Source organism: Rhincodon typus, chromosome 26, assembly GCF_021869965.1.
Source record: "Rhincodon typus isolate 14 chromosome 26, sRhiTyp1.1, whole genome shotgun sequence".
NCBI classification, from domain to species: Eukaryota; Metazoa; Chordata; class Chondrichthyes; order Orectolobiformes; family Rhincodontidae; genus Rhincodon; species Rhincodon typus.
Genome location: NC_063357.1, coordinates 7,303,610 through 7,324,827, shown reverse-complemented (window position 1 = coordinate 7,324,827; position 21,218 = coordinate 7,303,610). Strand labels below are relative to the sequence as shown.

The 21,218-nt window shown below is 39.1% G+C and overlaps 1 protein-coding gene across 1 annotated transcript in view; it reads left to right on the top strand.

Annotated features, from left to right (window-relative positions):
* rpa1 (replication protein A1) overlaps positions 1-21,218 on the top strand; it is a 60,332-nt gene that overhangs the window by 1,029 nt on the left and 38,085 nt on the right. The window contains exons 2-7 of the mRNA XM_020528673.2: positions 3,289-3,336; positions 4,315-4,387; positions 10,415-10,523; positions 16,640-16,728; positions 17,399-17,482; positions 18,006-18,138. Coding sequence (XP_020384262.1) covers positions 3,289-3,336; positions 4,315-4,387; positions 10,415-10,523; positions 16,640-16,728; positions 17,399-17,482; positions 18,006-18,138 — 536 coding nt within the window. The remainder of the gene's footprint in view (positions 1-3,288; positions 3,337-4,314; positions 4,388-10,414; positions 10,524-16,639; positions 16,729-17,398; positions 17,483-18,005; positions 18,139-21,218) is intronic.

Here is a 21,218-nt window from a genome sequence, read left to right as displayed (position 1 = left end):
CAGAACTTAGAATTTACATGGCTAATACTACACTCTTTCAATCCAAGAAGGAACGTTGTGAAGGTTTAAAGTCAAGTGCAGCTGGACCTACACTGGGTTAATCCTTTTGCTGAAAGCCCCTGGAATTCCTCTTGTTTCTTTTGAAGGTGTTGTAAATTTCTAGCACTACTTCTCCAAACTATTTAAAATTGTACTCAGTTTGTGTCTCTGTGCTGTCCATTTTTTTAAAAATGTAGTTAAGTGCCCTCCAAAGTGTGCCTGGTGGTCACAGATGTGTCATTGAACAATATTGAAACTGAGCCAGGGAAAGCGGTCTGAGTACAGATGACCTGCAGTTTGATCAAAGACCCAGGCATCCGAAAGCATACATGCATACAAAGAGAGGAGGGAGAGCCAGGCAGACAGACAATCTGTCATTGTGGATGAAGAAAATTATGCTCAGCATCTAGTCTAAAATACCTTGCCTGTTATGTACTGAAATATTGAATTAGCCCTTTGTCTCTCTAGCTCATAAGGTATTCCCTCAGTTTTTTGAAGGACTTGGCATTTAAAAGATGAGCTTACATTTTAGTCAGTATTTCAGATTTTCACGTTGGATAGGATTAATCTGTGATTGTTGACTCCCTTAAGACTACCAAGGCTTTATTTCCTGCATAAGATCTGTCCCTTATTACCAATTCAAGAAAACATCAAGATAATGCAGCTGCTTTGTGCAGTAACTGCATTGTGTTTACCAGCTTCAAGCTATTTTGGCATTTGCGGTTTAAATTTTAAGTGACACTCTTAAAACTTTCATAGTTTTACATGCATTGTGAAGAGATAAAGCAGTTTAACTACTTTTCTGCCTGGTGCTTTACAACATTCCCCTCCCATTAACTTTTGTCACTTTCATTTTTAAAGACATCTAAGCAGAGTAGGTGATCATATATCTTTACGGTCTTTCACATACTTCAAAAGCATTGGATTCCACTAACCTGGAATGAGTGATAAAGACAGTGGCTTGTTGGAAGACAATTCCAGACCAGGCATCTGAAGACACACTTTAGTATTAGATAAGAATGTCATTTAGTTGAAAGCCCAAACCAGGCAGCATTTTGGTGTAAAACACTGAAAATATACCTAATGCCATAGAAATATTTGGGAACCGTAACTGCAATTTTGACAATTGAGGCATGATGCACTCTGCAGAATCTTTTCACAACTTGCTTGATTTGAAACTCACCCGGAAGTCAATTTAATGACGAGCGGTGTCCTTTATGGTGACATTGATTAAGGTTCAGAATCTCATGCCAAAGTGGGTTGAGAGAATTGTCATTTGTCCTACTTTATGCTGAATGTAATTATTGTTGAGTTTGGGAATCCACATGCTAGTGAAAATAATACAGGCATTGCATTTTTAATGTGTGCTCACTCATGGGATGCTGCCAATCCCTAGTTAGCCTTGTGAAGGAGTTGGTGTGTTGTCTTCTTGAACCTCTGTAGCCCATGTGCTGAAGGTACACTCATAATGCTGTTGGTATACTCAATGCTGTTAAGGAGAGGGATCAGGATTTTGACTTAGTGACATTGAAGGGACTGCAAAATATTTCCAAACCAGGATAATGAGTGGTTTGGAGAGGAAGCTGCAGTTATTTGTGAATTCTGTGCCACTCCAGCGGGCTGCTTTGTCCTGGATGATGATGAGGTCCTTGAGTGTTGGAGGTGCGCTTGTGCAGTCATGTGGGGTGTATTCTGTCACACTCCTGATTTGTGCCTTAGATACGGTGGAAGGCTTTGGGGAATCAAGAGGTGAAGTGCATGCTGCAGGATTCCCAGCCTCTGACCTGCTCTTGTAGCCACAGTACGTATATGGATAGTTCAATTCAATTTCTGGTAACTACGAGAATGGTGATGAGTGGGATTTTCAGTAGTGGTCATGTGATTGTCAAGGAGCAATGATTTTGATTCTCTCTAGTGGAAAATAGTCATTGCCTGGCACTTATGTGATGCATGTGTTATTTGACATTTTAGCCCACACCCCCCTGATCCAGTTCTTGCTACATTTGGACATGAGCTACTTCAGTATCTGAGGAATTGTGAATGATGCTGAACATTGTGCAATCATCAGTGACCGTTCCCACTTCTAACCTTATGGAGGGAAGATCTTTGATGAAGATAGCCAGACTGAAGACATTGCCCTAATTTAGCACGCAGAGACGAGACTTGATTAATTCCTGCAGCATGAATTGTTTGATTTCACTGAGAGACAAGCTGGGAACCAAGCTGTGCTATTCCTAGAGTTATTACAAAAGTTAAAGCTGTTATGAAAATATGCAAATTTTTCCAATTTAGCTGACTTTTAGACCCATGCTAACAAAGTATGGCAGGTTTCTGAACTTAAGTGAGTATGATGTGTTACAAATAAATCTAGCTCCAGGTAAACAATTATGAATCATCTTCAAAGAACTATTTGTTTAAACGCTGATCCCCTTTTTAAAACTTCACTGCGTACACATTCAGACAAACAAAACAACATGGGTGTCACAGGTGGAGAGAAAAACCAGGAAAACAATTTAATGGCCCCAATAAACCAGGTTTGTTGAGATGATTCTTTTGGCATGTTAGGATTTGCTGCTCCTTGACCTTCTCCGTGTACTTTCACTTGCAAGAGACACCTTATCACATTTACAATGTTGCTGATGTATTGGTTAAAAGATACAACTTATAGCAACCGATGAAGGAAACACTTTTCCAAACGTCGATTAGACCAATCAGCTACCTGGAAGCCAATCACATAGTTGTCGGCAAGCAATAGCCCTCTGTCACGGATGACAGATTACCATTCACTAAGCTAAACAGCTACTGTGGCGGCCAAATCTTCATTTATACACACTCTGTGACTCCCAACTTTTCTGCACCTGGACTTGCCCCACTGCTTGAAATGATAGCAATGTAGGTACCACTTACAGTGAGTAACCTGTTTTTAAAAACTGTAGCAATTCTTTCCAAAGTAAAAGTTATTCTCCCATTTCAGTCCAGAATCATAACAAAAATAAAAATGGTAGTCTTTTAAATTCTGATAACATACGTTTGTGGGAGGTGCTAATGGGTGGACATGACATTCCTAACTGGAAATTAAATGCTTCTGCATGTGAATAATCTCATATTTTAGACTCACTTTTTTCAACTTGAGTTTCAAATACTTCAGTGCACTTCAAAAGTCCATCTCGATTGTGATTCAAGCAATAATTTGTAATTCCTATGTAATTGACAGTTCTTCAGCAATAACTCTTCAACTTTGTTTTGCAGTCTATAGTCCAAGGAGGAACCCCTTCACAACCACTTTTACAAGTTATTGTAAGTATCTTATTTTACATTCTAGGTTACAGCCTTGTAATTAAGTCAACTGATATGGCATGACATAGCATGTAAATGTCTATTTTAAATGTGTGCTAAATGTGATTTGCAGTTTGAGTACAGCTAGCTTTGCATAAAAACAGGTCTCAATGCAATAAATGTGCTATACCTTGAAGTTATTTTTCTTTGTGGCAATTATTTTTATAAAATATTAAGCGGTTATGTTTGTTTATTCATAATGGTGAGGTAATTCCCTCAAAATTTGCAACACCAAATCTGCTGTGAACAGGTCAGTTGTATTTTTTATAAATTCTTCTGTGTTTAAACAAAATTCTGATGTATTTGAGTGGTAACTTGATGCAGTTTGCTGCAAATGCGTTTGTTGCAAATCAGTACAGCACCTCTGGCTAACCTGATTTTAACTACTGAAAATGACTGCAAAAAAAATACAGAACTATTTGCAAATAAAAATGAGCTAAGGTCGCTTTGCTGTAATTTGTTTTATAAAGTACATTTGCAAGCTATTATAACAAGTCTGAGAGTAACCAAACGGACCAGTTCAATTTGAAGAGCCACCTTGAAAGGCTTCAAAGGAGAACAGTTGGCAAAAACGTGATTAATACATTCTGGAAGTGGAGTCACTTCTGTCTAGCACAGTGATTATTAAATAATTGTTAAAGCTACCCAGTTTTTGACTATCTTGCATCAGTTCTATATAAATTATACCTTGAAAGCCAATGAAGTGTAGCAATTCCACTGTTGTGATTCAGTCTCGTATGTTCCAAGTTGGGGTCCAACATACATGTTGTGACTGCAACATTAAATTGTGCAAGTTTAGATAATAAGCAGTACGGATTAATATGCAAAGTGGAAAGGGCCCCTTCTGCTTACTGTCATGCAAATCAATTGTAATATATAGTTGTTGTTTACAGCCAATATTGTTTCTGTCATATAAGCAATTTATCTTGATTTATATAGAGTATCCGACGCATTACAAATGGGCCCCCAAGGTATCGTGTGCTAATGAGTGATGGAATCCATACACTGTCTTGTAAGTATTGCAGATCAGAATTTCTTCGCATCGGCTAACTGAAAATGATTTAATTGTTCAACCAATTCATTGAATTTTATGCAACATATTAGCATGCTAATAATGAATCCTAGAACTGCTTCTGCAATTTCAGACTGGAACTATGACCACTTGTGTTTCTTTTCACATGAAAAGAAAATTCTTCATAGACATAAGAACATAAGAACTAGGAGCAGGAGTAGGCCGTCTGGCCCTTCGAGCCTGCTCCGCCATTCAAGAAGATCATGGCTGATCTTTTCGTGGACTCAGATCCGCTTACCCGCGTTCTCACCGTAACCCTTAATTCCTTTATTGTTCAAAAAAAATCTACCTTTTCTTTAAAAACATTTACTGAAGTAGCGTCAACTACTTCACTGGGCAAGGAATTCCATAGATTAACAACCCTCTGGGTGAAGAAATTCCTTCTCAATTCAGTCCTAAATCTGCTCCCTCTAATCTTGAGGCTATGTCCTCTTGTCCTAGCTTCACCTGCCAGTGGAAACATCCTCTCTACTTCTATCTTATCTATTCCCTTCATAATTTTATATGTTTCTGTAAGATCCCCCCTCAGTCTTCTGAATTCCAATGAATATAATCCCAATCTACTCAGTCTCTCCTCATAAGCCAACCCCCTCAACTCCGGAATCAACCTAGTGAACCTCCTTTGCACTCCCTCCAGTGCCAGTACATCCTTTCTCAAGTAAGGAGACCAAAACTGCACGCAGTACTCCAGGTGTGGCCTCACCAGCACCTCGTACAGCTGCAACATAACCTCTCTGCTTTTAATTTCAATCCCTTTAGCAATGAAGGACAAAATTCCATTTGCCTTCCTAATTACTTGTTGTACCTGCAGACCTACCTTCTGTGATTCATGCACAAGGACACCCAGGTCCCTCTGCATAGCAGCATGCTGCAACTTTTTACCATTCAAGTAATAATCCTTTTTACTATTACTCCTACCAAAATGTATGACTTCACATTTATTTACATTGTATTCCATCTGCCAGACCTTTGCCCACTCACTCAATGTATCTATGTTCCTCTGCAAAGTTTCACAGTCCTCTGCACACTTTGCTCTGCCACTCATCTTCGTGTCATCTGCAAACTTTGACACCCTACACGTGGTCCCCAACTCCAAGTCATCTATATAAATTGTAAATAATTGCGGTCCCAACCCCGATCCCTGAGGCACACCACTAGTCACTGACTGCCAGCTAGAATAGCATTCATTTATCCCCACTCTTTGCTTCCTGTTAGTCAACCAATCCTCTATCCATGCTAATACTTTACCCTTAATGCCATGCATCCTTATCTTATGCAGTAGCCTCTTGTGCGGCACCTTGTCGAAGGCCTTTTGGAAATCTAGGTGCACCACATCCACTGGGTCCCCATTGTCCACCTCGCTCGTAATATCTTCATAGAATTAAGCCAGTAATTGAGTCACGACTGAAAGACTTGCAGTGGAACAGGGTCGGGGAGAAGAAGCACACTGTTTACCAAAACTAAACAAAGTGTAACTTGTGAGCATCAGGCATGAGCAGATTGAGTGTAGAATATAGGAGAATTTGTAAATGGCAATTTTAACTTTTTTATTGTTTGAACTAAGTAGCTTTAAATTGGTGATTTTTTTTTTTAAGCCAAGACTTTTCTCCCACTTGATCAACAGCTTAATGTTTGGCCAACAGCAGCAGTTAGGTGTTTAAGGAATGATTAAAAGTCATTAATGTATATTTATGAATTGTTAATTGAAATCAGAATATTGTAGATCATGGAATCATAGAACTTTGCAGTACAGAAGGAGGCCAATTGGCCCATTGTGTCAATACCAGCTCCTGAAAGAGTTACCCAGCTAGTACCATTCTCTAGCCCTATCTCTGTAGCCCTCTAAATTCTTAACTTTCAAATATACATCCAGTTATGTTTTAAAATGTCCTATGGAATTCACCTCCACCATTCTCCCAGGCAGTGCATTTCAAATCCTAACAACTCTAAAGAGGATTTTCCTCATCTCGCTCCTAGGTCTTACTGACAGTCTTGCAATTACAAACCCTAGTTACTGACATACGACCTAGTGGACGCAGAAAATCTTGCCTTACCCTGTCAAAATTGTTCATAATTTGAACACCTCGGTAGGGTCAACTCTCAATCTTCATTCAATCTCGTTCTCCAAGGAGAATAAGTCCAATATCTCTAATCTTTCCTTGTATCTAAAATCCCTGTCCTGGTATTCTAGTAAATTGCTTTTGAACTGACTACAGGGCTTTGACATCCATCCCTAAATAAGGTGCCTAGAATTGCACACACTACTCCAAATGTTCTGAAGAATGGTCCAGACCAGAAACGTAAGTTTTCCTGCTCCTCTGATGCTGCCTGCCTGCTGTGTTCATCCCGCTCCACACCTTGTTATCTCAGACTCCAGCATTGGCAGTTCCTACTATCTCTGGTCTGACCAATGATTTGTAGAGGTGTAGCATTAATCCCTTGCTTTAATACTCTGTGCCTCTATTTATAAACCCAAGGATCCTTCCTAACAATTGTTTCAACTTGCTTGGCTGCCTTCAGATGGCCGTCTGATCCTTGGGTTGTTCTATTGAGATTGTACTGTCTGTGTTTATTTTACTAAAATGTATTCCCTCGCATTTCACTGCATTGAAATTCATCTACCAGCTGTCTGCCAATTTGGCCAACTTGTCAGTGTCCCTCTGAAGTCACTCAGCATCCTCCTCACAATCCACTATTCTCCCTAGATTGGTGTCATCTGCATATTCAGACATTTTGTCCTCAACCCCCATCTCAAAATAGTTTATATAAATCAGAAATAGCAAGCGTCCCAACACTGATTGCTGGGGAGCACCACTTTCAACTCATCTCCAATCTGAGAAATGCTCATGAGTATCTTCAGTTTTGTATCCTTTAGCCAACTGCTAATCATGCTGCCTAGGACCCGTCAGTCCCAAGCATTCTAACCAACCTCCCATGTGACACTACTAAATGCTTTCTGATGATCCAAATGCACATCTACACTACTACTCTCATCCACTGCCTGTCTCCTCTTCAAAGAATCATAGAATCCCTACGGTGCAGATAGAGGCCATTTGGCCAATCGAGTCTGCACCTCCAAGTGCATTCTTGCAGGTAAACCTAGTTAGTATTTTTCTGATAAAACTTTATACTGATCATTAAGTTGCACAGGAATTGAACGTAAAGCATCAGTTTATTTGGTCATGGAATGTAGGTGTCCAGCTATATTAATACAATTTGTCTTAACATTCTGGTACAAAATAAAATGCTTTATTTCAGCTGAACTCTCTTCCAATTACTGATCTAGCATTTTGGACTTTAAACTTGTCTGAAGACTTTTCCAACTCCACGTTTAAAATGCTGCCTGTTATCATTTCTGTTGGAAAAGTCTCTTTTAATTTTGTTCTCTTCAGTTCAACAGGGAGCAAAAGGTTTTCCAACAAAATGTGTTAATTTAATTGCTATAAAAACCAAAACTCATCCGGATTATTAATTCCTTTCACTTAGATAACTCTTAAAATAACTAAGAATAGATTTTGTTGTTACTTTGTAAAATAAATTAATAAAATTTCAAAATTCTCTGTGCATAAATTTCTTGATGTTAAAGGTTTACCAGTGAATTTGCACTCCAGTTCAGCAGAATCTGTGGCAGGAGAGAAGCAAACTTAATGTTTCAGATCTGTGACCTTTCATCAGAAGTAGGAAAATTTGGGATGAAATAGCTTTTGAGTAAAGGTTAGATGGGCCAAGCACCAAGGAATGTTTATCACATAGTTTAAGGCAGGTGAAATTGAGTGACAGAAAACTTGGTCTACCAGGATGAAATGGAATGGAAATGGGGGATGTGGTGGTGACGAACAGAATATTTACCTTGAGCAGATATGCGACTTGCTGAAAGAAAAGAAATTACAGCGTAAGACAGGAGCAGAAGCAGGCTATTTGGCCCATAAAGTCTGCTTCAGCATTCAGTGAGACGAGACAGATCTGATCCTCAATCTGCTTTTCTGTCTTATTCCCACAATTTTCATTCGCTTCCAGATTAAAAATCAGTATCTTTTCAACTTTGAATCTGTTTAGAAACACACCATAAGCAGAGTAAAAGGAAACTAAATGGACAACAACTTATGGTCCAGGCACACTGGATTCTGTGTCAAATGCCTAATTGAAAGGTAAGGAGCTGTTCCTGAAGCTTACTTGGAGCTTCATTCGAACAGTGCAATAGACAGAGGGTAGAAATCTCAATGTCACAGCAATGTAGAGAACCCGAAACATTTCTATTTCTCTCTCCTGCTGCCTAAGCTGAGGGTTTTTTCACCCTTATCTGTTTTTAATGCAAATTGTTGACTTTGCAAGCCTTTTTAGTTGGCAAATAGTGCTCTACAAGACTCCGCAAAGAGATTTGAAGGTGATCTTCAAATTAATCAGTGAAACCAACTTCAGAATTGAGATGCTCCATGGAGGAACTTGCATTAAGTTTAATTGTTACTGAATTGCATGAACTTTTATCAGCTGAAACAAGAATACTTTGTGGGAAAATCATCAAACTCTTGACATGTTATCCATTTTTCTAATTGCGCAATGACTACACATTACTTAAGGAATGATGAGAGTTCAGAAGTAACCTGAAGTATCACTCTTACTGAGGTGTCAGCTTTTGCACCATATTCTCTTTTCCAAACCATCCATGTCTTTGCGTCTTTCCGTCTTTAATCCCCTCTTGTCCCATGCTGTCCAAGAGAAACGTGGAAGTTTAATCCTGGTCTCTTGGGCATTTCCAACCATAATTGCTCCATGATTGGTGGCCATGCCTTCAGTTACTTAGGCCTGAGCTCTTGAATTTCCTCCCTAAAGCTCTCTATCTTGCTTTCCACCTTTTAAGAATGGTTCTTGAAACCAACGTCTTTGACCAAGTGTTCAGTCAACTGACCTAATATTTTGGTATGGGATTTGGGTTGTACTTTCTTAATATTCCAATGGAGTGCTGTAGAATATTCCATGACATTAAAAAGTATTATATAAACATAGAAGATAGGAGCAGGAGGAGGCCATTCAGCCGTTTGAACCTGCTCTGCCATTTCCAACAATCATGGCTGATAGTCCAACTCAGTAGCCTAATCCTGCTTTCTCTCCATAACCTTTGATCCCATTTGCCCAAAGTGCTATATCTAGTAGCCTCTTGAATACTTTCAATGTTTTGGCATCAACTGCTTCAAGTGGTCATGAATTCCACAGGCTCTCCACTTTTTGGGTGGAGAAATATCTCCACATCTCCGTCCTAAATTGTTTACCCTGAATCCTCATACTATGATCCCTGGTTCTGGACACACCTACCATCAGGAACATCCTCCCTGCATCTACCCTGTCCAGTCCTGTTAGAGTTTTGTAAGTCTCTTCGAGATTCCTCTCCATTTGTCTGAACTCCCGCGAAAACAATCTCAACCTACACAATCTCTTCTCATACATCAGACCCGTCATCCCCAGAATCAGCCTGGTAAACCTTTGCTGCACTCAATTTAAGACCATAAGAAATAGGAGCAGAAGCAGGTCATTCAGCTTATCTAGTCTGCTCAGCCACTTAGTGAGACAGTGGCTGATTTAATAACATTCAGTTTGACTTTTCCTGCCTTTTTGTCATGACCCTTGATTCCCTTACTGATTAAAAATCTGTCTGTCTCTTGAATGTACTTAATGACTCAGCCCCTACAGTCCTCTGCTATATGGACTTCGACAGGTTCACTATCCTATGGGTGAAGAAATTCCTCTGACTTAAATGGTGCATTCTTTTTTATGATGCGAATATGCCTAGACTGGTTCTAGACTTGCCGAAAAGGGGAATCTTCTTTTCTGGGCCTAACCAGTCGAGACCCCTAAGAATCTTGTATATTTCAATGAGGTCCTTTCTCATTTTTTTTTTTTTGATGTCATGGTATGAAATGAGCTACAAATAGGTAATAAACTGGATTTAACCTAAACTACTTCTTATTTTAGCATTCCTGCTTGCAACTCAGCTGAATTATATGGGAGATGAGGGTCTTATTGCAGTAAACTGTGTCTGCCAGATCAACCGGTTCATCTGTAATACAATGAAGGATGGAAGGTATGAAAATTACATTGATGCTTAAATGATAAAAAAAAAATTTCAGTAAAGTAAGGGCATCTTGCATTGGCTGGAGGAGGAAATTGGAGCATAAGTGGCAAATATACTTAATGTTTCATTCATATGTAGTAAAGAGGAAAGGAATAGCAAGGACAATGCATGTGGATCCATAATCAGTGATTAGAATTGATGAAAGAACTTGCAAGTACGTAGCCTCTTGTTCTCTGACAGTCCCAGAGCTCAGTGGTAACACATCAACCATCAAATTACTTATTGGTTGTAATTTGGCTTCAAGTCCAACTTCAGAGACATGAAGACACAAACTAGGCTGACAATCCAGTTCAGACTGAGGGAGTTAATTGCTTATTGGAAGCACCATCTTTTGGCTGAAACAGTTAACTTGAGCTGGATCTAGCCCCTCAGCTCGATCTGAAAGATTCAAAGTTATTATTTGAAGAAGAGCAGAAAAGTTCTCTCCAGTGCCCTCCTAGTACGTGTGTCTTAATCTGTGCACCAATAATGAACTGTAGCTCAAAATGCAGGAGGAGACCATTTACCTCATTGTGTATGCAACAACTCTGCAAATGTGCAATTCACCTTGTGCCATCTACCCCCTCCAACGCACACACACAATTCTGTATCTTCTTTTTCAAATAACAGTTCAGTTCCCTATTGAATGCTTCAGTTGAGCTTGCCTCTACCACATTCTCTGGCAGTACGTTACAGAACTTAACTACACACTGTGAAAAAGTTTTTTTTGTATTCAAGCCATTCCTGCAAATCATTAAAGTTTACAGATTAGGAGCAGGAGTATACTAGTTGGCTGTTTGAGCCCACTAAGTCATTCACTAAAATCGTGGCTGACCTGATTGTGGCCTCAACTCCACATTCCTGCACACCTCTGATCACCTTTAACTCACTTGTAAATCAAGAATCTATCTACCTACGCCTTGAAAATATTCAATCAATCTGTTCATTTTCTTCTTTTGGGAAGAGAATTCCAAAGACACTTCTTAAAAAAAAAAAAAAAAAAAAAAAAAAAAAAAAAAAAACTCCCTTCTGTGCTCCCTCCAGTCCTATTGCATCTTTTCTAATGTATGTTCATTATCTCGGATTTTGGGAGCTTGCTTTGTTTAAATTTTGAAGAATTAATTTTACAGATTCATAAACAATTGATTGTAAAATGATTTGGGATGATCTAGATCATGAAAGATGGTGTAATGCAAACATTTCCTATCTGGTCAGTTCTTCAGGAAAAGAAAGTCAATTTACATAAGCAAGATCCCATGGACACAAATAACCAGCTTGTCTGGTTGACATAAATATTGCTCAGCACTTCCTTGCTGCTGTTTTGTGGAACCATAGAATTTTTTTTCCATCAAGTTGCACAGGCATACAGCATCATGGTTTAATGTCTCAAATGATGGCACTTCCTGAACAACACAGAACTGCAATGTCAGCCTAAATTACTTGCACAAAGTCTGTAACAGGCCCTAAAACCGCTAAGGCAGATAATATTTAAATAATGATTGGGTCTTTACATAAGAGGTCGAAATGGTGCGGATTCTGTGCCGTTGGAATGGGTAGAGTGATGTCCTACTGTTCACTTCCGAATTTCAACTTTAGATGTAATGCACAGTCATCATTTGAAGAGTCAGTTTTGTAAAATAAAAGTGGCCTCTGGGGATTCGGCCTATTTAATATGTGAGCTAAGATGCAGTGAGCTGTTCTTTTATAGCAGGTTTATCCAGATACTTGGATAAACACGAAAAGCTAGTGAATGTTTGAAAGCAATACATTTTTATTTTTCTGGAAACAACCTTTCAGTTTGGATATTGCAAACTTCCTCAATGCATTTTCTGTATTTTAGTTGGCACTGGAAATAGTCTTGACTTAACCACTATTAACAAAAAATAGTAACCGGTCACAGATAACCACCATTCACGTGAGCACACGGACACCTGGTAACGAAGACTGACCCGTTTCGTCAGCAATCAGCACTGAAATTCCCTGGAGTTGCTGAATTGGAGATTGGGCTTGTTTGGCCTAGATTAACTTGCTCCAGGCTGTCCACAACAGACGAACTTCACATGGAAGAGTTGTTAGGTGTAGCAGGAATTAATTAACTACAACAAGAATGGCATTGATTTTCTTTATTCTGTGAAATATAGGTAAATTGCAATCTTACAATCCATTTAGATTTGTGCTGACATTTGTTTGTAAGAGAAGGCACTCTAGTCCACTGGTGGATTACTTATACCAGTTAATAATGCAACTGTTGTCAGTTTTTTTTACCGTGACTGAAATTATGAGCATCTTTCATCGTTGTTTGAAATATGATCTTCCATTTACAACCAGCTATATCTCAATACCTTTCAAAGAAATCCGTACTTTGGGTAACACTTCCCGACTACGTTATGATTAAATAGCTAGGAAAGGAAAACCAGTTTGGTTCTGCAGCATTTCTTCTTTGACAAAGTTGAGCTTCTTCCTTCAATCAGAGGACTACTGTTTTCCTGCATTTTATGTATTTTATTATTTGTGTGTAGGATGTGGATGGTGGTCCATCTCTAATTGGCCTTGAAGATGGTGGTGCACTGTGGCTTGCTTGAGTGTAGGGATGCCCCCAATGCTGTTCGGAAGGAAATTCTAGTATTTTGACCCAGCAACAATGAATAAATGGCAATAAAGTTCCAAGCCAGGATGTTTGAGACTTGGATGCAAACTTTTGGTTGGCGGTGCTCCTATGTATCTGCTGCACCTGTCTTTTTAGGTGGTAGACATTGTGGGTATGGAAGTTGCTGTCAAAGGAGCCTTGGTGAGCTACTTACTGGAGTGCAGCTTGTAGATGGTGTACACTAATGTGATTGTACATTGGTGTTGAAGGGAGTGAATGTTGAGGATGGTGAGGGAGTGCCAGTCAAGCGGAGTGTTTTGTAGCTGATGTAGAGCTTCTTGAGTGTTATTAAAATTGCTGCTAACAAGATCAATCCAGGCTTTGCTAGCTGAGCCAATATTTACTGCCCTTGAGAATATGGTGGTGAGCTGCTTGCTTCAACTGCTGCAGTCCATTTGGTGTAGGAAATCCCACACTACTGTTCTAGAGGGAATTCTAAGATGGTGAGTGCCTTTAAATAGAAACGTGATGGTGGTCTTTATCAGCTGCCTTTGACCTCCTTCTTGAGAGTGGTCATGTGTTTGGAAGATGCTGTCTTGGGAGCTTAGTGGATTTCTGCAGTGCATTTTGTAGATATACACTACTACTGACCATCAGTGGTGGAGGAAGTGAATGTCCGTGGATGTTGTGTAAGCTATTTAGTCCTGGATCGTGTCAAACTTGTGTTGTTTGAGCTTCGTTCATTCAGGTAAGTAGGCAGTATTTCATTGCACTAGTTGTGTGTTGTAGAAAAGGGGGTGGGGTGGCGATGGGTGGGAGGGGGTGGAGAGGGTGTTGCTTGCTGCAGGATTCATTTTGCACCACAGTATTGATGTAGTTGGTCTAATTCTGTTTATAGTCAGTGGTAACCACCAGAATGGTAATAGAGGGGGATTCAGCAGTGATAATACCGTTGACTTTTAAAAATGGGGTGTGGTTAGATTCTGTCTTTGGAGATGATCATTGCCTGGCACTTGCATTGTGTGAATGTTATTTGTCATTTGTTACCTCAAGCCTGGAGATTGTTGAGGTTTTGCTGCATTTGAACAGGAGCTGCTTTGTTGACAGTGTGAATGGTGCTGAACATTCTGTAATCATAGACGAACATGCCCTGCTTCTAATGACGGGATGGTGTGATCTTATAATGGAGAAGTATAACTTTAGGTTGAAGGAACCACCATCATGCAGACAGGTACTGCCCTTTCTTTGGAAATTGTTTATGCTCTATAGCAATTTGGCTTTCCCACTGCAGTGCTGAAATTGGCAGTGCCCATTGCTAGTTCTCTTGTACACTGCACGCCAACAAATTTTTACTGGATCTGAGGTCAGTTTGAAACATGAGAAAATTGTAATTTCCTTTCTCTCTTTGGTGGTCACAACCCATTTTATAAACAGTACTTAACCCAGTGTGTCCTGTAAAGATTAGCTCTGTATTGTTTATTTGATACTGCAAACCTCTATTGTTTATTGGTTCAACAGTCTGTCTCTATTTGTTTGATGTATGTTCAATTTGATCACATATCTTCCTTGTGTACATCATGTGACAATATTATGCAAAGCCTAGTGAATTTTTTTGGTTCTTTATCAGTGTTTCGCATTGTATAAGTGTAGAATACTTAAGTTCAACGATAATTCTACCAGCTGAAAACAAACCCTAGCCTTGGTTTTAAATCTGTATTTTAAAAGTAATAGTTGATTAGAAAGATAGAGGATAGCGAGTCATGAAGAGTTATCGGTGAAAAGCAAAGATCCTAAATGTAAATTGTTAGTCTGCATGTTCTATCAATTTATTCTTACTTAATACGTTACATGAAGAACATTCCTTACCTGCCTTGGTGCAGAATGATGCAAAAATATACTGGTGTCTGCAACTTAATACATGATCTAAAACTGCATTTACTACTAGTGTCTTTATGAAGTCTTATCTGAGACATTCCCTGTTGGGAAGCTAACCCAAAAGAAGAATGAACCCATCATGGATGAATGTAGTCAAATTGTCACTTTGAATTTGGTTTTGATTTTATGTATTCAGACAATTGAGTAATATGCAATGCTGCTGCTCCAATTACAAGCAGTCAGGTCTGGATCCCTGATAATAGTTGTTGCTACGTCAAAAGTTTGAGTTCAGGTCCAACTTTGGAATTTAAATAACTGTTTTGACCAATACCCCAGTGCAATACTGAGGAGTGTTGTGTGTCAGGTACACAGTCTTTCCAGTGAGATATGAAAGTAAGAGTATATGTGTCCCCTCCTGCCCTCACACCACACTATTTGAGGGTGAACAATGTCCTGAAATCAGATTAGCTGGCATGTATTTAATTGCCTATTGTAAGACTTAGCTGTCTGCGATTTGGCTGTGAATTCCTTTATAAATTCTAGTTTGTGCACAATCCATCTCAATTTTGTTTCCTTTTTTGGAATTTAAAATACCTTCTAGCCTGCCAACTTTTACAACTTTAAGTTCCTATGCCTATATTTATAATGGAAAGCTTACTGCTTTTCCATTGCACCCATATTTGCGTTAAGTCACGTGTTGAAAATTGGACAGAACTTGGATGTTGAGCCATGAAGCAGTGTTTGTGGTGGGGAGGGTGTTGAATGGCCACACGCAAGAATGTTTAGGGGCAGAAATGGATGGATGGTATAGAATAAAACTTAGTTATCACTTGGCACCCCCAAAACACTATCAGGTCAGTGAACGTTTTTATTGTAGAAAGGACAGATGAGCGTTTATTATTTAGGACATCTGGGGCTCAGTCAGTTGATTTTTAATCACCCTGTTTGGATAGGTTGTCACACAACACTGGGGCAGGTAAGACTTGAATTCGGACTTCTGGCTCAGAAGTAGGGGCATTACCACTGAGGAGCAGGATGTAATTTCAACACTCGGCCTTCTGATGTGGAGTTGGGTGCATTACTACTGCACCAGAAGCCCGATCCTAAAATCAGTTGATAAACTTGACAGTAGTTGAGTGGTGCAAAAGAACAATGATGTTGAGGGTATGTGTTGCAGTAGCTGAGAATATATTTAAGTAGAGCATTAAAGTGCCATATGGGACATTTCCTGTAAGAGTAGAGATTGTTGGACTTGAATGTCAGTGTTGAATGAAAGAGGCTTAACTAGCAATATTGCTGATAATGAGGTTCAGTTCAGAAATTACATTTTTCCAACGCAGCAAACCTATTCCATTAGATTGTCACCTTACTATATTACATTGAAGAAAACTGCTGTTTCACCGCCAATTTTCATTTTAAAAATTCATTATCCTCTACAGTAATTCTAATTTGATAAGAGATTTCATCTGATCAAAGATTTCAGTATTTTTCTGTTGATTGGACTGTCTTTCCTCTTGCTGGGGTGTGATTAAAATCAAGTCTGACTGTTTAAAGAATTAAAATATTAGCAAATTAGTGGGTTAAATGAGGGGTCATTAATATGCTTCATTTGTTCTCATTCCAGGCGTGCCGTTGTGATTGTTGACTTAAAAGTTGTCAAGCCAGCTGATCAGGTGAATGGGAGAATTGGTAATCCAGTGCCAATCAATGAAGGCAAGTGTCATGTTTTCTCAAATACTTTAATTTAGATTAGAGTTTAGTATGTGTGGGGGGGAAATCTTGAGTTGGGCTTTACTTGTTCTAGTTATATCTGTCAATATATATTGTTCTCTCCCCGACTGCTGAAAGCTGGGCATGGTTTTGTGGATACGTTCTGCTGTTTCATCTGACTGGCTAGCCCAGCCAGTTGTGTGTCAGGAATCTATTTATGCAATAATCCCATTCTTGCCCTTGCTACATGCATGGTGTTTGTGCGGCATTTGCAGGACATAGATCAGAAGTGGAACATTGACTCTTTCCTTCCCAACTCAATGGATATTGGTGCTAATTATAGCTTGCCTGCGGCTACTTGCCCGGAGTTACCCAACTTGAGGCGGAATAGAGATCAAACCTGAAACCTCCATTTACCTCCTTTGTAAGGTGCACTGTGCACTGAAGCAGCTCAGCATTTCAGGAACATATCTGATTGAATGATGTTATGGTGAGATTCGGTACATCCTTTGTATCTTTGACAAATTCCAATTAACATGAAAGTAAGTCAACAGTTGGAAGTGCAGTCTGTCTTGGATCAACAATGATTAGTCTTTGCAGGCTGTGAGAATGTTGCATTTTTTAAATTTAAATTGGTGAAGATTATCAGTATGTTTTACATTTTGTTATGCAGGTCAGGCACAGCAGTCAGCTGCTCTTGCCAATCAGTCAGCAGTCAAACCAATGCAGAATGGCTATGCATCTGATACTGCTTCAGGTATGAATGGTGTAAAGGCAGTTGTATGTAATTTTAGTAAGTCTTAACACTGCATCCAATGGTTTTGCAAGATAAGTATTTTAATACTGAACGAAGGTTGCAATATAGTAAAGGTGGAAATGTTGGAGTTCCTTTCTAAACAATTGTGAACCGAATGGAGCATAGCCTCAATAGTGTAATCTCTTCCATTTAAAGCACTTTAAATTTTATCATCTTAAAAGTGTTTAAAAAGGACAAGATTGTAAGTGACTGGAGTGCTCTTAAAAACAGTCAGCATAACTGGCTGAATGACCACCTCCTATGCTGTAAAGCACCATTGATTCTAACTAGTAATTAATAATGAAGAGGCAATCTCAAAAGAGAAGGCTTAATTTGCTTCAAGTCTTTGAGCCATTTACCACCCTTTAATTTTGTTGCATATGAATTTGTAAAATCAACCATGAACATAACCCAGAGCCTGTATAAAACTATCAACTTTTTTTTTAAAAGCAAAGAACTAATATGCAAAATATCTGCCTTATAGCACACAGCACCGTAGCAAAATCTGAAAGCAGGATATCAAACAAGCCTGGTGGTATCAGAGGACTACCCAGCAGCTCTGCAGGATCACAGACCAAAGTGGTGCCCATTGCTTGCCTCAATCCCTACCAGTCAAAGTAAGTGAGCTCAATCTGTTTTATTTTTCTGCCTTTATTAATAGAATAATTAATATTTTGCCTTCTGCAAACACAAAACTAGTTAATAGCAATCGCACAATTATTCTGTTGTTTTGCAGGGTAATTCCACTACAGTACTTTTATTTTTTCAATCAAATTGCAACTTTTAAAATCTCATTCTCTACATCTTTCTGCTTTGAAACGTCGACAGTTTTAATGAACTGTTTGTGTTCAAATTGTGTAAATACAAAATTGTACGTACATTGTGAAGGTTGCATCTTTAAATAAAAGCATGGAAGTCTAGGAGGCTGTTTGTCTCATCAAACCTAATCTTTCAGTAGACTAGATGTATTTTGCTCTTTCATGGATTTTATGCTCCTGAATAAATCTGAAGGATGTGAATAACAGGTAAAAAGAAAATTGAGATCAATATCTATGGCTAATCCCTATCTCCCAAGGGTAATCTGACAGAATTAAAGGATATTAGTGTTATGCTAATATAACATTGCATTATTTTAATTGACAAACTGTGTATTTTGACATTTCCATTGCCCCCAGCAGTATAAAATAACATAGAGAGTTTGATCGCCGTTATCTGTTCTTGGACATATTGCTTTCAGGCTATGTTAACCAAATATTTATCAAATAAACCAAAGAACTGCGGATGCTGGAAATCCGAAACAACATCAGAAATTGCTGGAAAATCTCAGCAAGTCTGGTGGTATCTGTGGGGTAAAGCAGAAATGTTTCTGGTCTAGTGACCCTCCTTAAGAACTGATTAGCTAGGAAGGGGCTGGTATATATGATGGAGAGGGTGGTAAAGATCAGCCTGGGAGAATGAATGACTGACACTGGGGACAGTGTCAATGGATTGTTTATGGTAGTAATCCATGTGATGACAGGGCCTGTTGTGTGGGGTTTGGGGTGAGGAGATGGGAGAAGGTGCACAGGCCCTAAAATTATTGAATCCGAAATTGAGTCCGGAGGTTGCAGACTTCCGAGGCAGAAAATGAGGTGCTGAGCTTCGTTGGAGCACTGTAGCAAGCTCAAGACACCGGTGTTGGCCAGGGAGTGTAGTGTTGTGTTGAAATAGCAGGCAACCGGAAGGTTGGTACCAACATCAAGCAGCTATTTGTTCTCCCAGGCTGATCTTTACTCATTCCTTTGTTTGCCCAACTGTTTATCTATCTGGGCTCCATTTCCACCTATTGTTTCCTCTATTCCCCCTACCCCTTCCTCTTCTGTAGCACATCAGCTATCTACAGTCAGTTTTGAAGAAGGGTCACTTGACTCAAAGTTTAACTCTGCTTTTGCTCCCCCAGATGCTGCCAGACCCGAGTTTTTCCAGCAATTTCTGATATTGTTAACCAAATATTTATCCACTTAAGAATCAAATTCACATTGCTGTTTTGTCTTTTCTATGTTCTAGAGAAGAGAGAAATTTCACACAATTTCTTCAGCCTAATGCCAGCTAGTTTTGTAGTGTGTCTTGCCGTATGTGTCAAAAAGGTGTTCACATTAGCAGATTGTACAAGGACTAGGGCACACAGATTTAAGTTTTCATCAGAAGATGGAAAGAATATGAAGAAGGACCTTTTAGACACTGAGTGGTAATGGCCTGGAACTCCTTACTGGAAGCGAGGCAGTTGATGATTTCAGAAGGAAATTGGATGGGCATTGGAAAGAAATAAACTTGCTGGATTGGAGGGATAGTGTGTGTGAGTGCAACTATCTGAATTTCCCTATAGAGAGCCAAATGGTTCCCTTCTGTGCTGTTATGATTCTATGGAGATGATGTGACACTAATGAGTCACTTGATATTTGGGTAAAATCAGGTGTTCGTAACTCCAAGTCACAATTTACTTTTTATTTAAGGAAATGGAAGAAAAGCCAGTTACTTTCTGCTGACCTTAAGGCTAGTCTCTTCTCCAGCAGGGATGCTGAGTATTTCCAAGCAGCTACTGATTTTGAACATCAGGGGTCCAATAAATGTACTTCTGAATTGGGAGAAAAGTGGAACTGTAGCTGACTTCTACTTAACTTATCTTTTCAAAAGATGTTCAAATGTCCCTCTGTCTTGAACTTGTAATTGATCTTGTAAAGTTCCTAATTTGGTACATTTCTAAATGTTTGGTAATAGAGCAGTTAAAAGATAATTTGTCTGATTTGATGTGCTCCAGTGGCCCTGTGTAACCTTAAGGGAACAAACCAGGTTAAACATCTCAGCAACAGTTATCCTCAAAGCAGTCACTCTTTATGCCTGTCAGAAAAAGATTGTCAAGCTTGTAGTCTTTGTTATATAGTGTATTGTGTGGAGCATGACACAAAGCTATTGTCATTTATAAAATTGTGCAAGCAGCAGCAAGGGAGATCTATTAATTTAAATAAATTAACATATGTATCACCAGATAATGTAATTGCAACTACGTCTTCTCTACCTGTCATTTTGTGGTTCTGAATAACGTCCCCCTACCAACAGTGTTCAGTATTCCCTGGTGCTGATTAAATATGTTTGTCATTCTCATTTTGTCCTGATTTGTAAGTTGTTTTTTGTCATCATTTTATAAACCTCTTCTAATATTTGTGTAAATTTTGAGGCTAAAACATCATACTGTAGAAATATATTTGAGGTTTTGCCATTGCCAATCAAATGTCTTGATGAGCTCCAGGTTTCATGAAATATTTCACGTTTTCATTTATAAATGACACTCTAAATTTTAGGTTTACACTCCCTTGCTGTGGCTTTCCCATACAGAGGTAAAGAGGTTGATACAAAGAAACAGTTGATATTTCTAACATTTTTCAGACCTTGCTTTGATCAGCACCTCAAATGGAAAGCAATACAGACCAGTTTCTGCAACTAGTCCTTGTAATTTTTGAGTCTGGTGTCAAAGCAACCTGGTGAATCAGAACTATGACCTCTCCAAGGCTTTATTAAAATTCTTTGTTCAAACCTGATGTAGTTTAACAAAGGCTATGCAGAACTGTTGCAAGACTTTGAGATAACAAGGTGTAGAACTGGATGAACACAGCAGGCCAAGCAGCATCAGAGGAGCAGGAAAGCTGACGTTTCGGGCCTA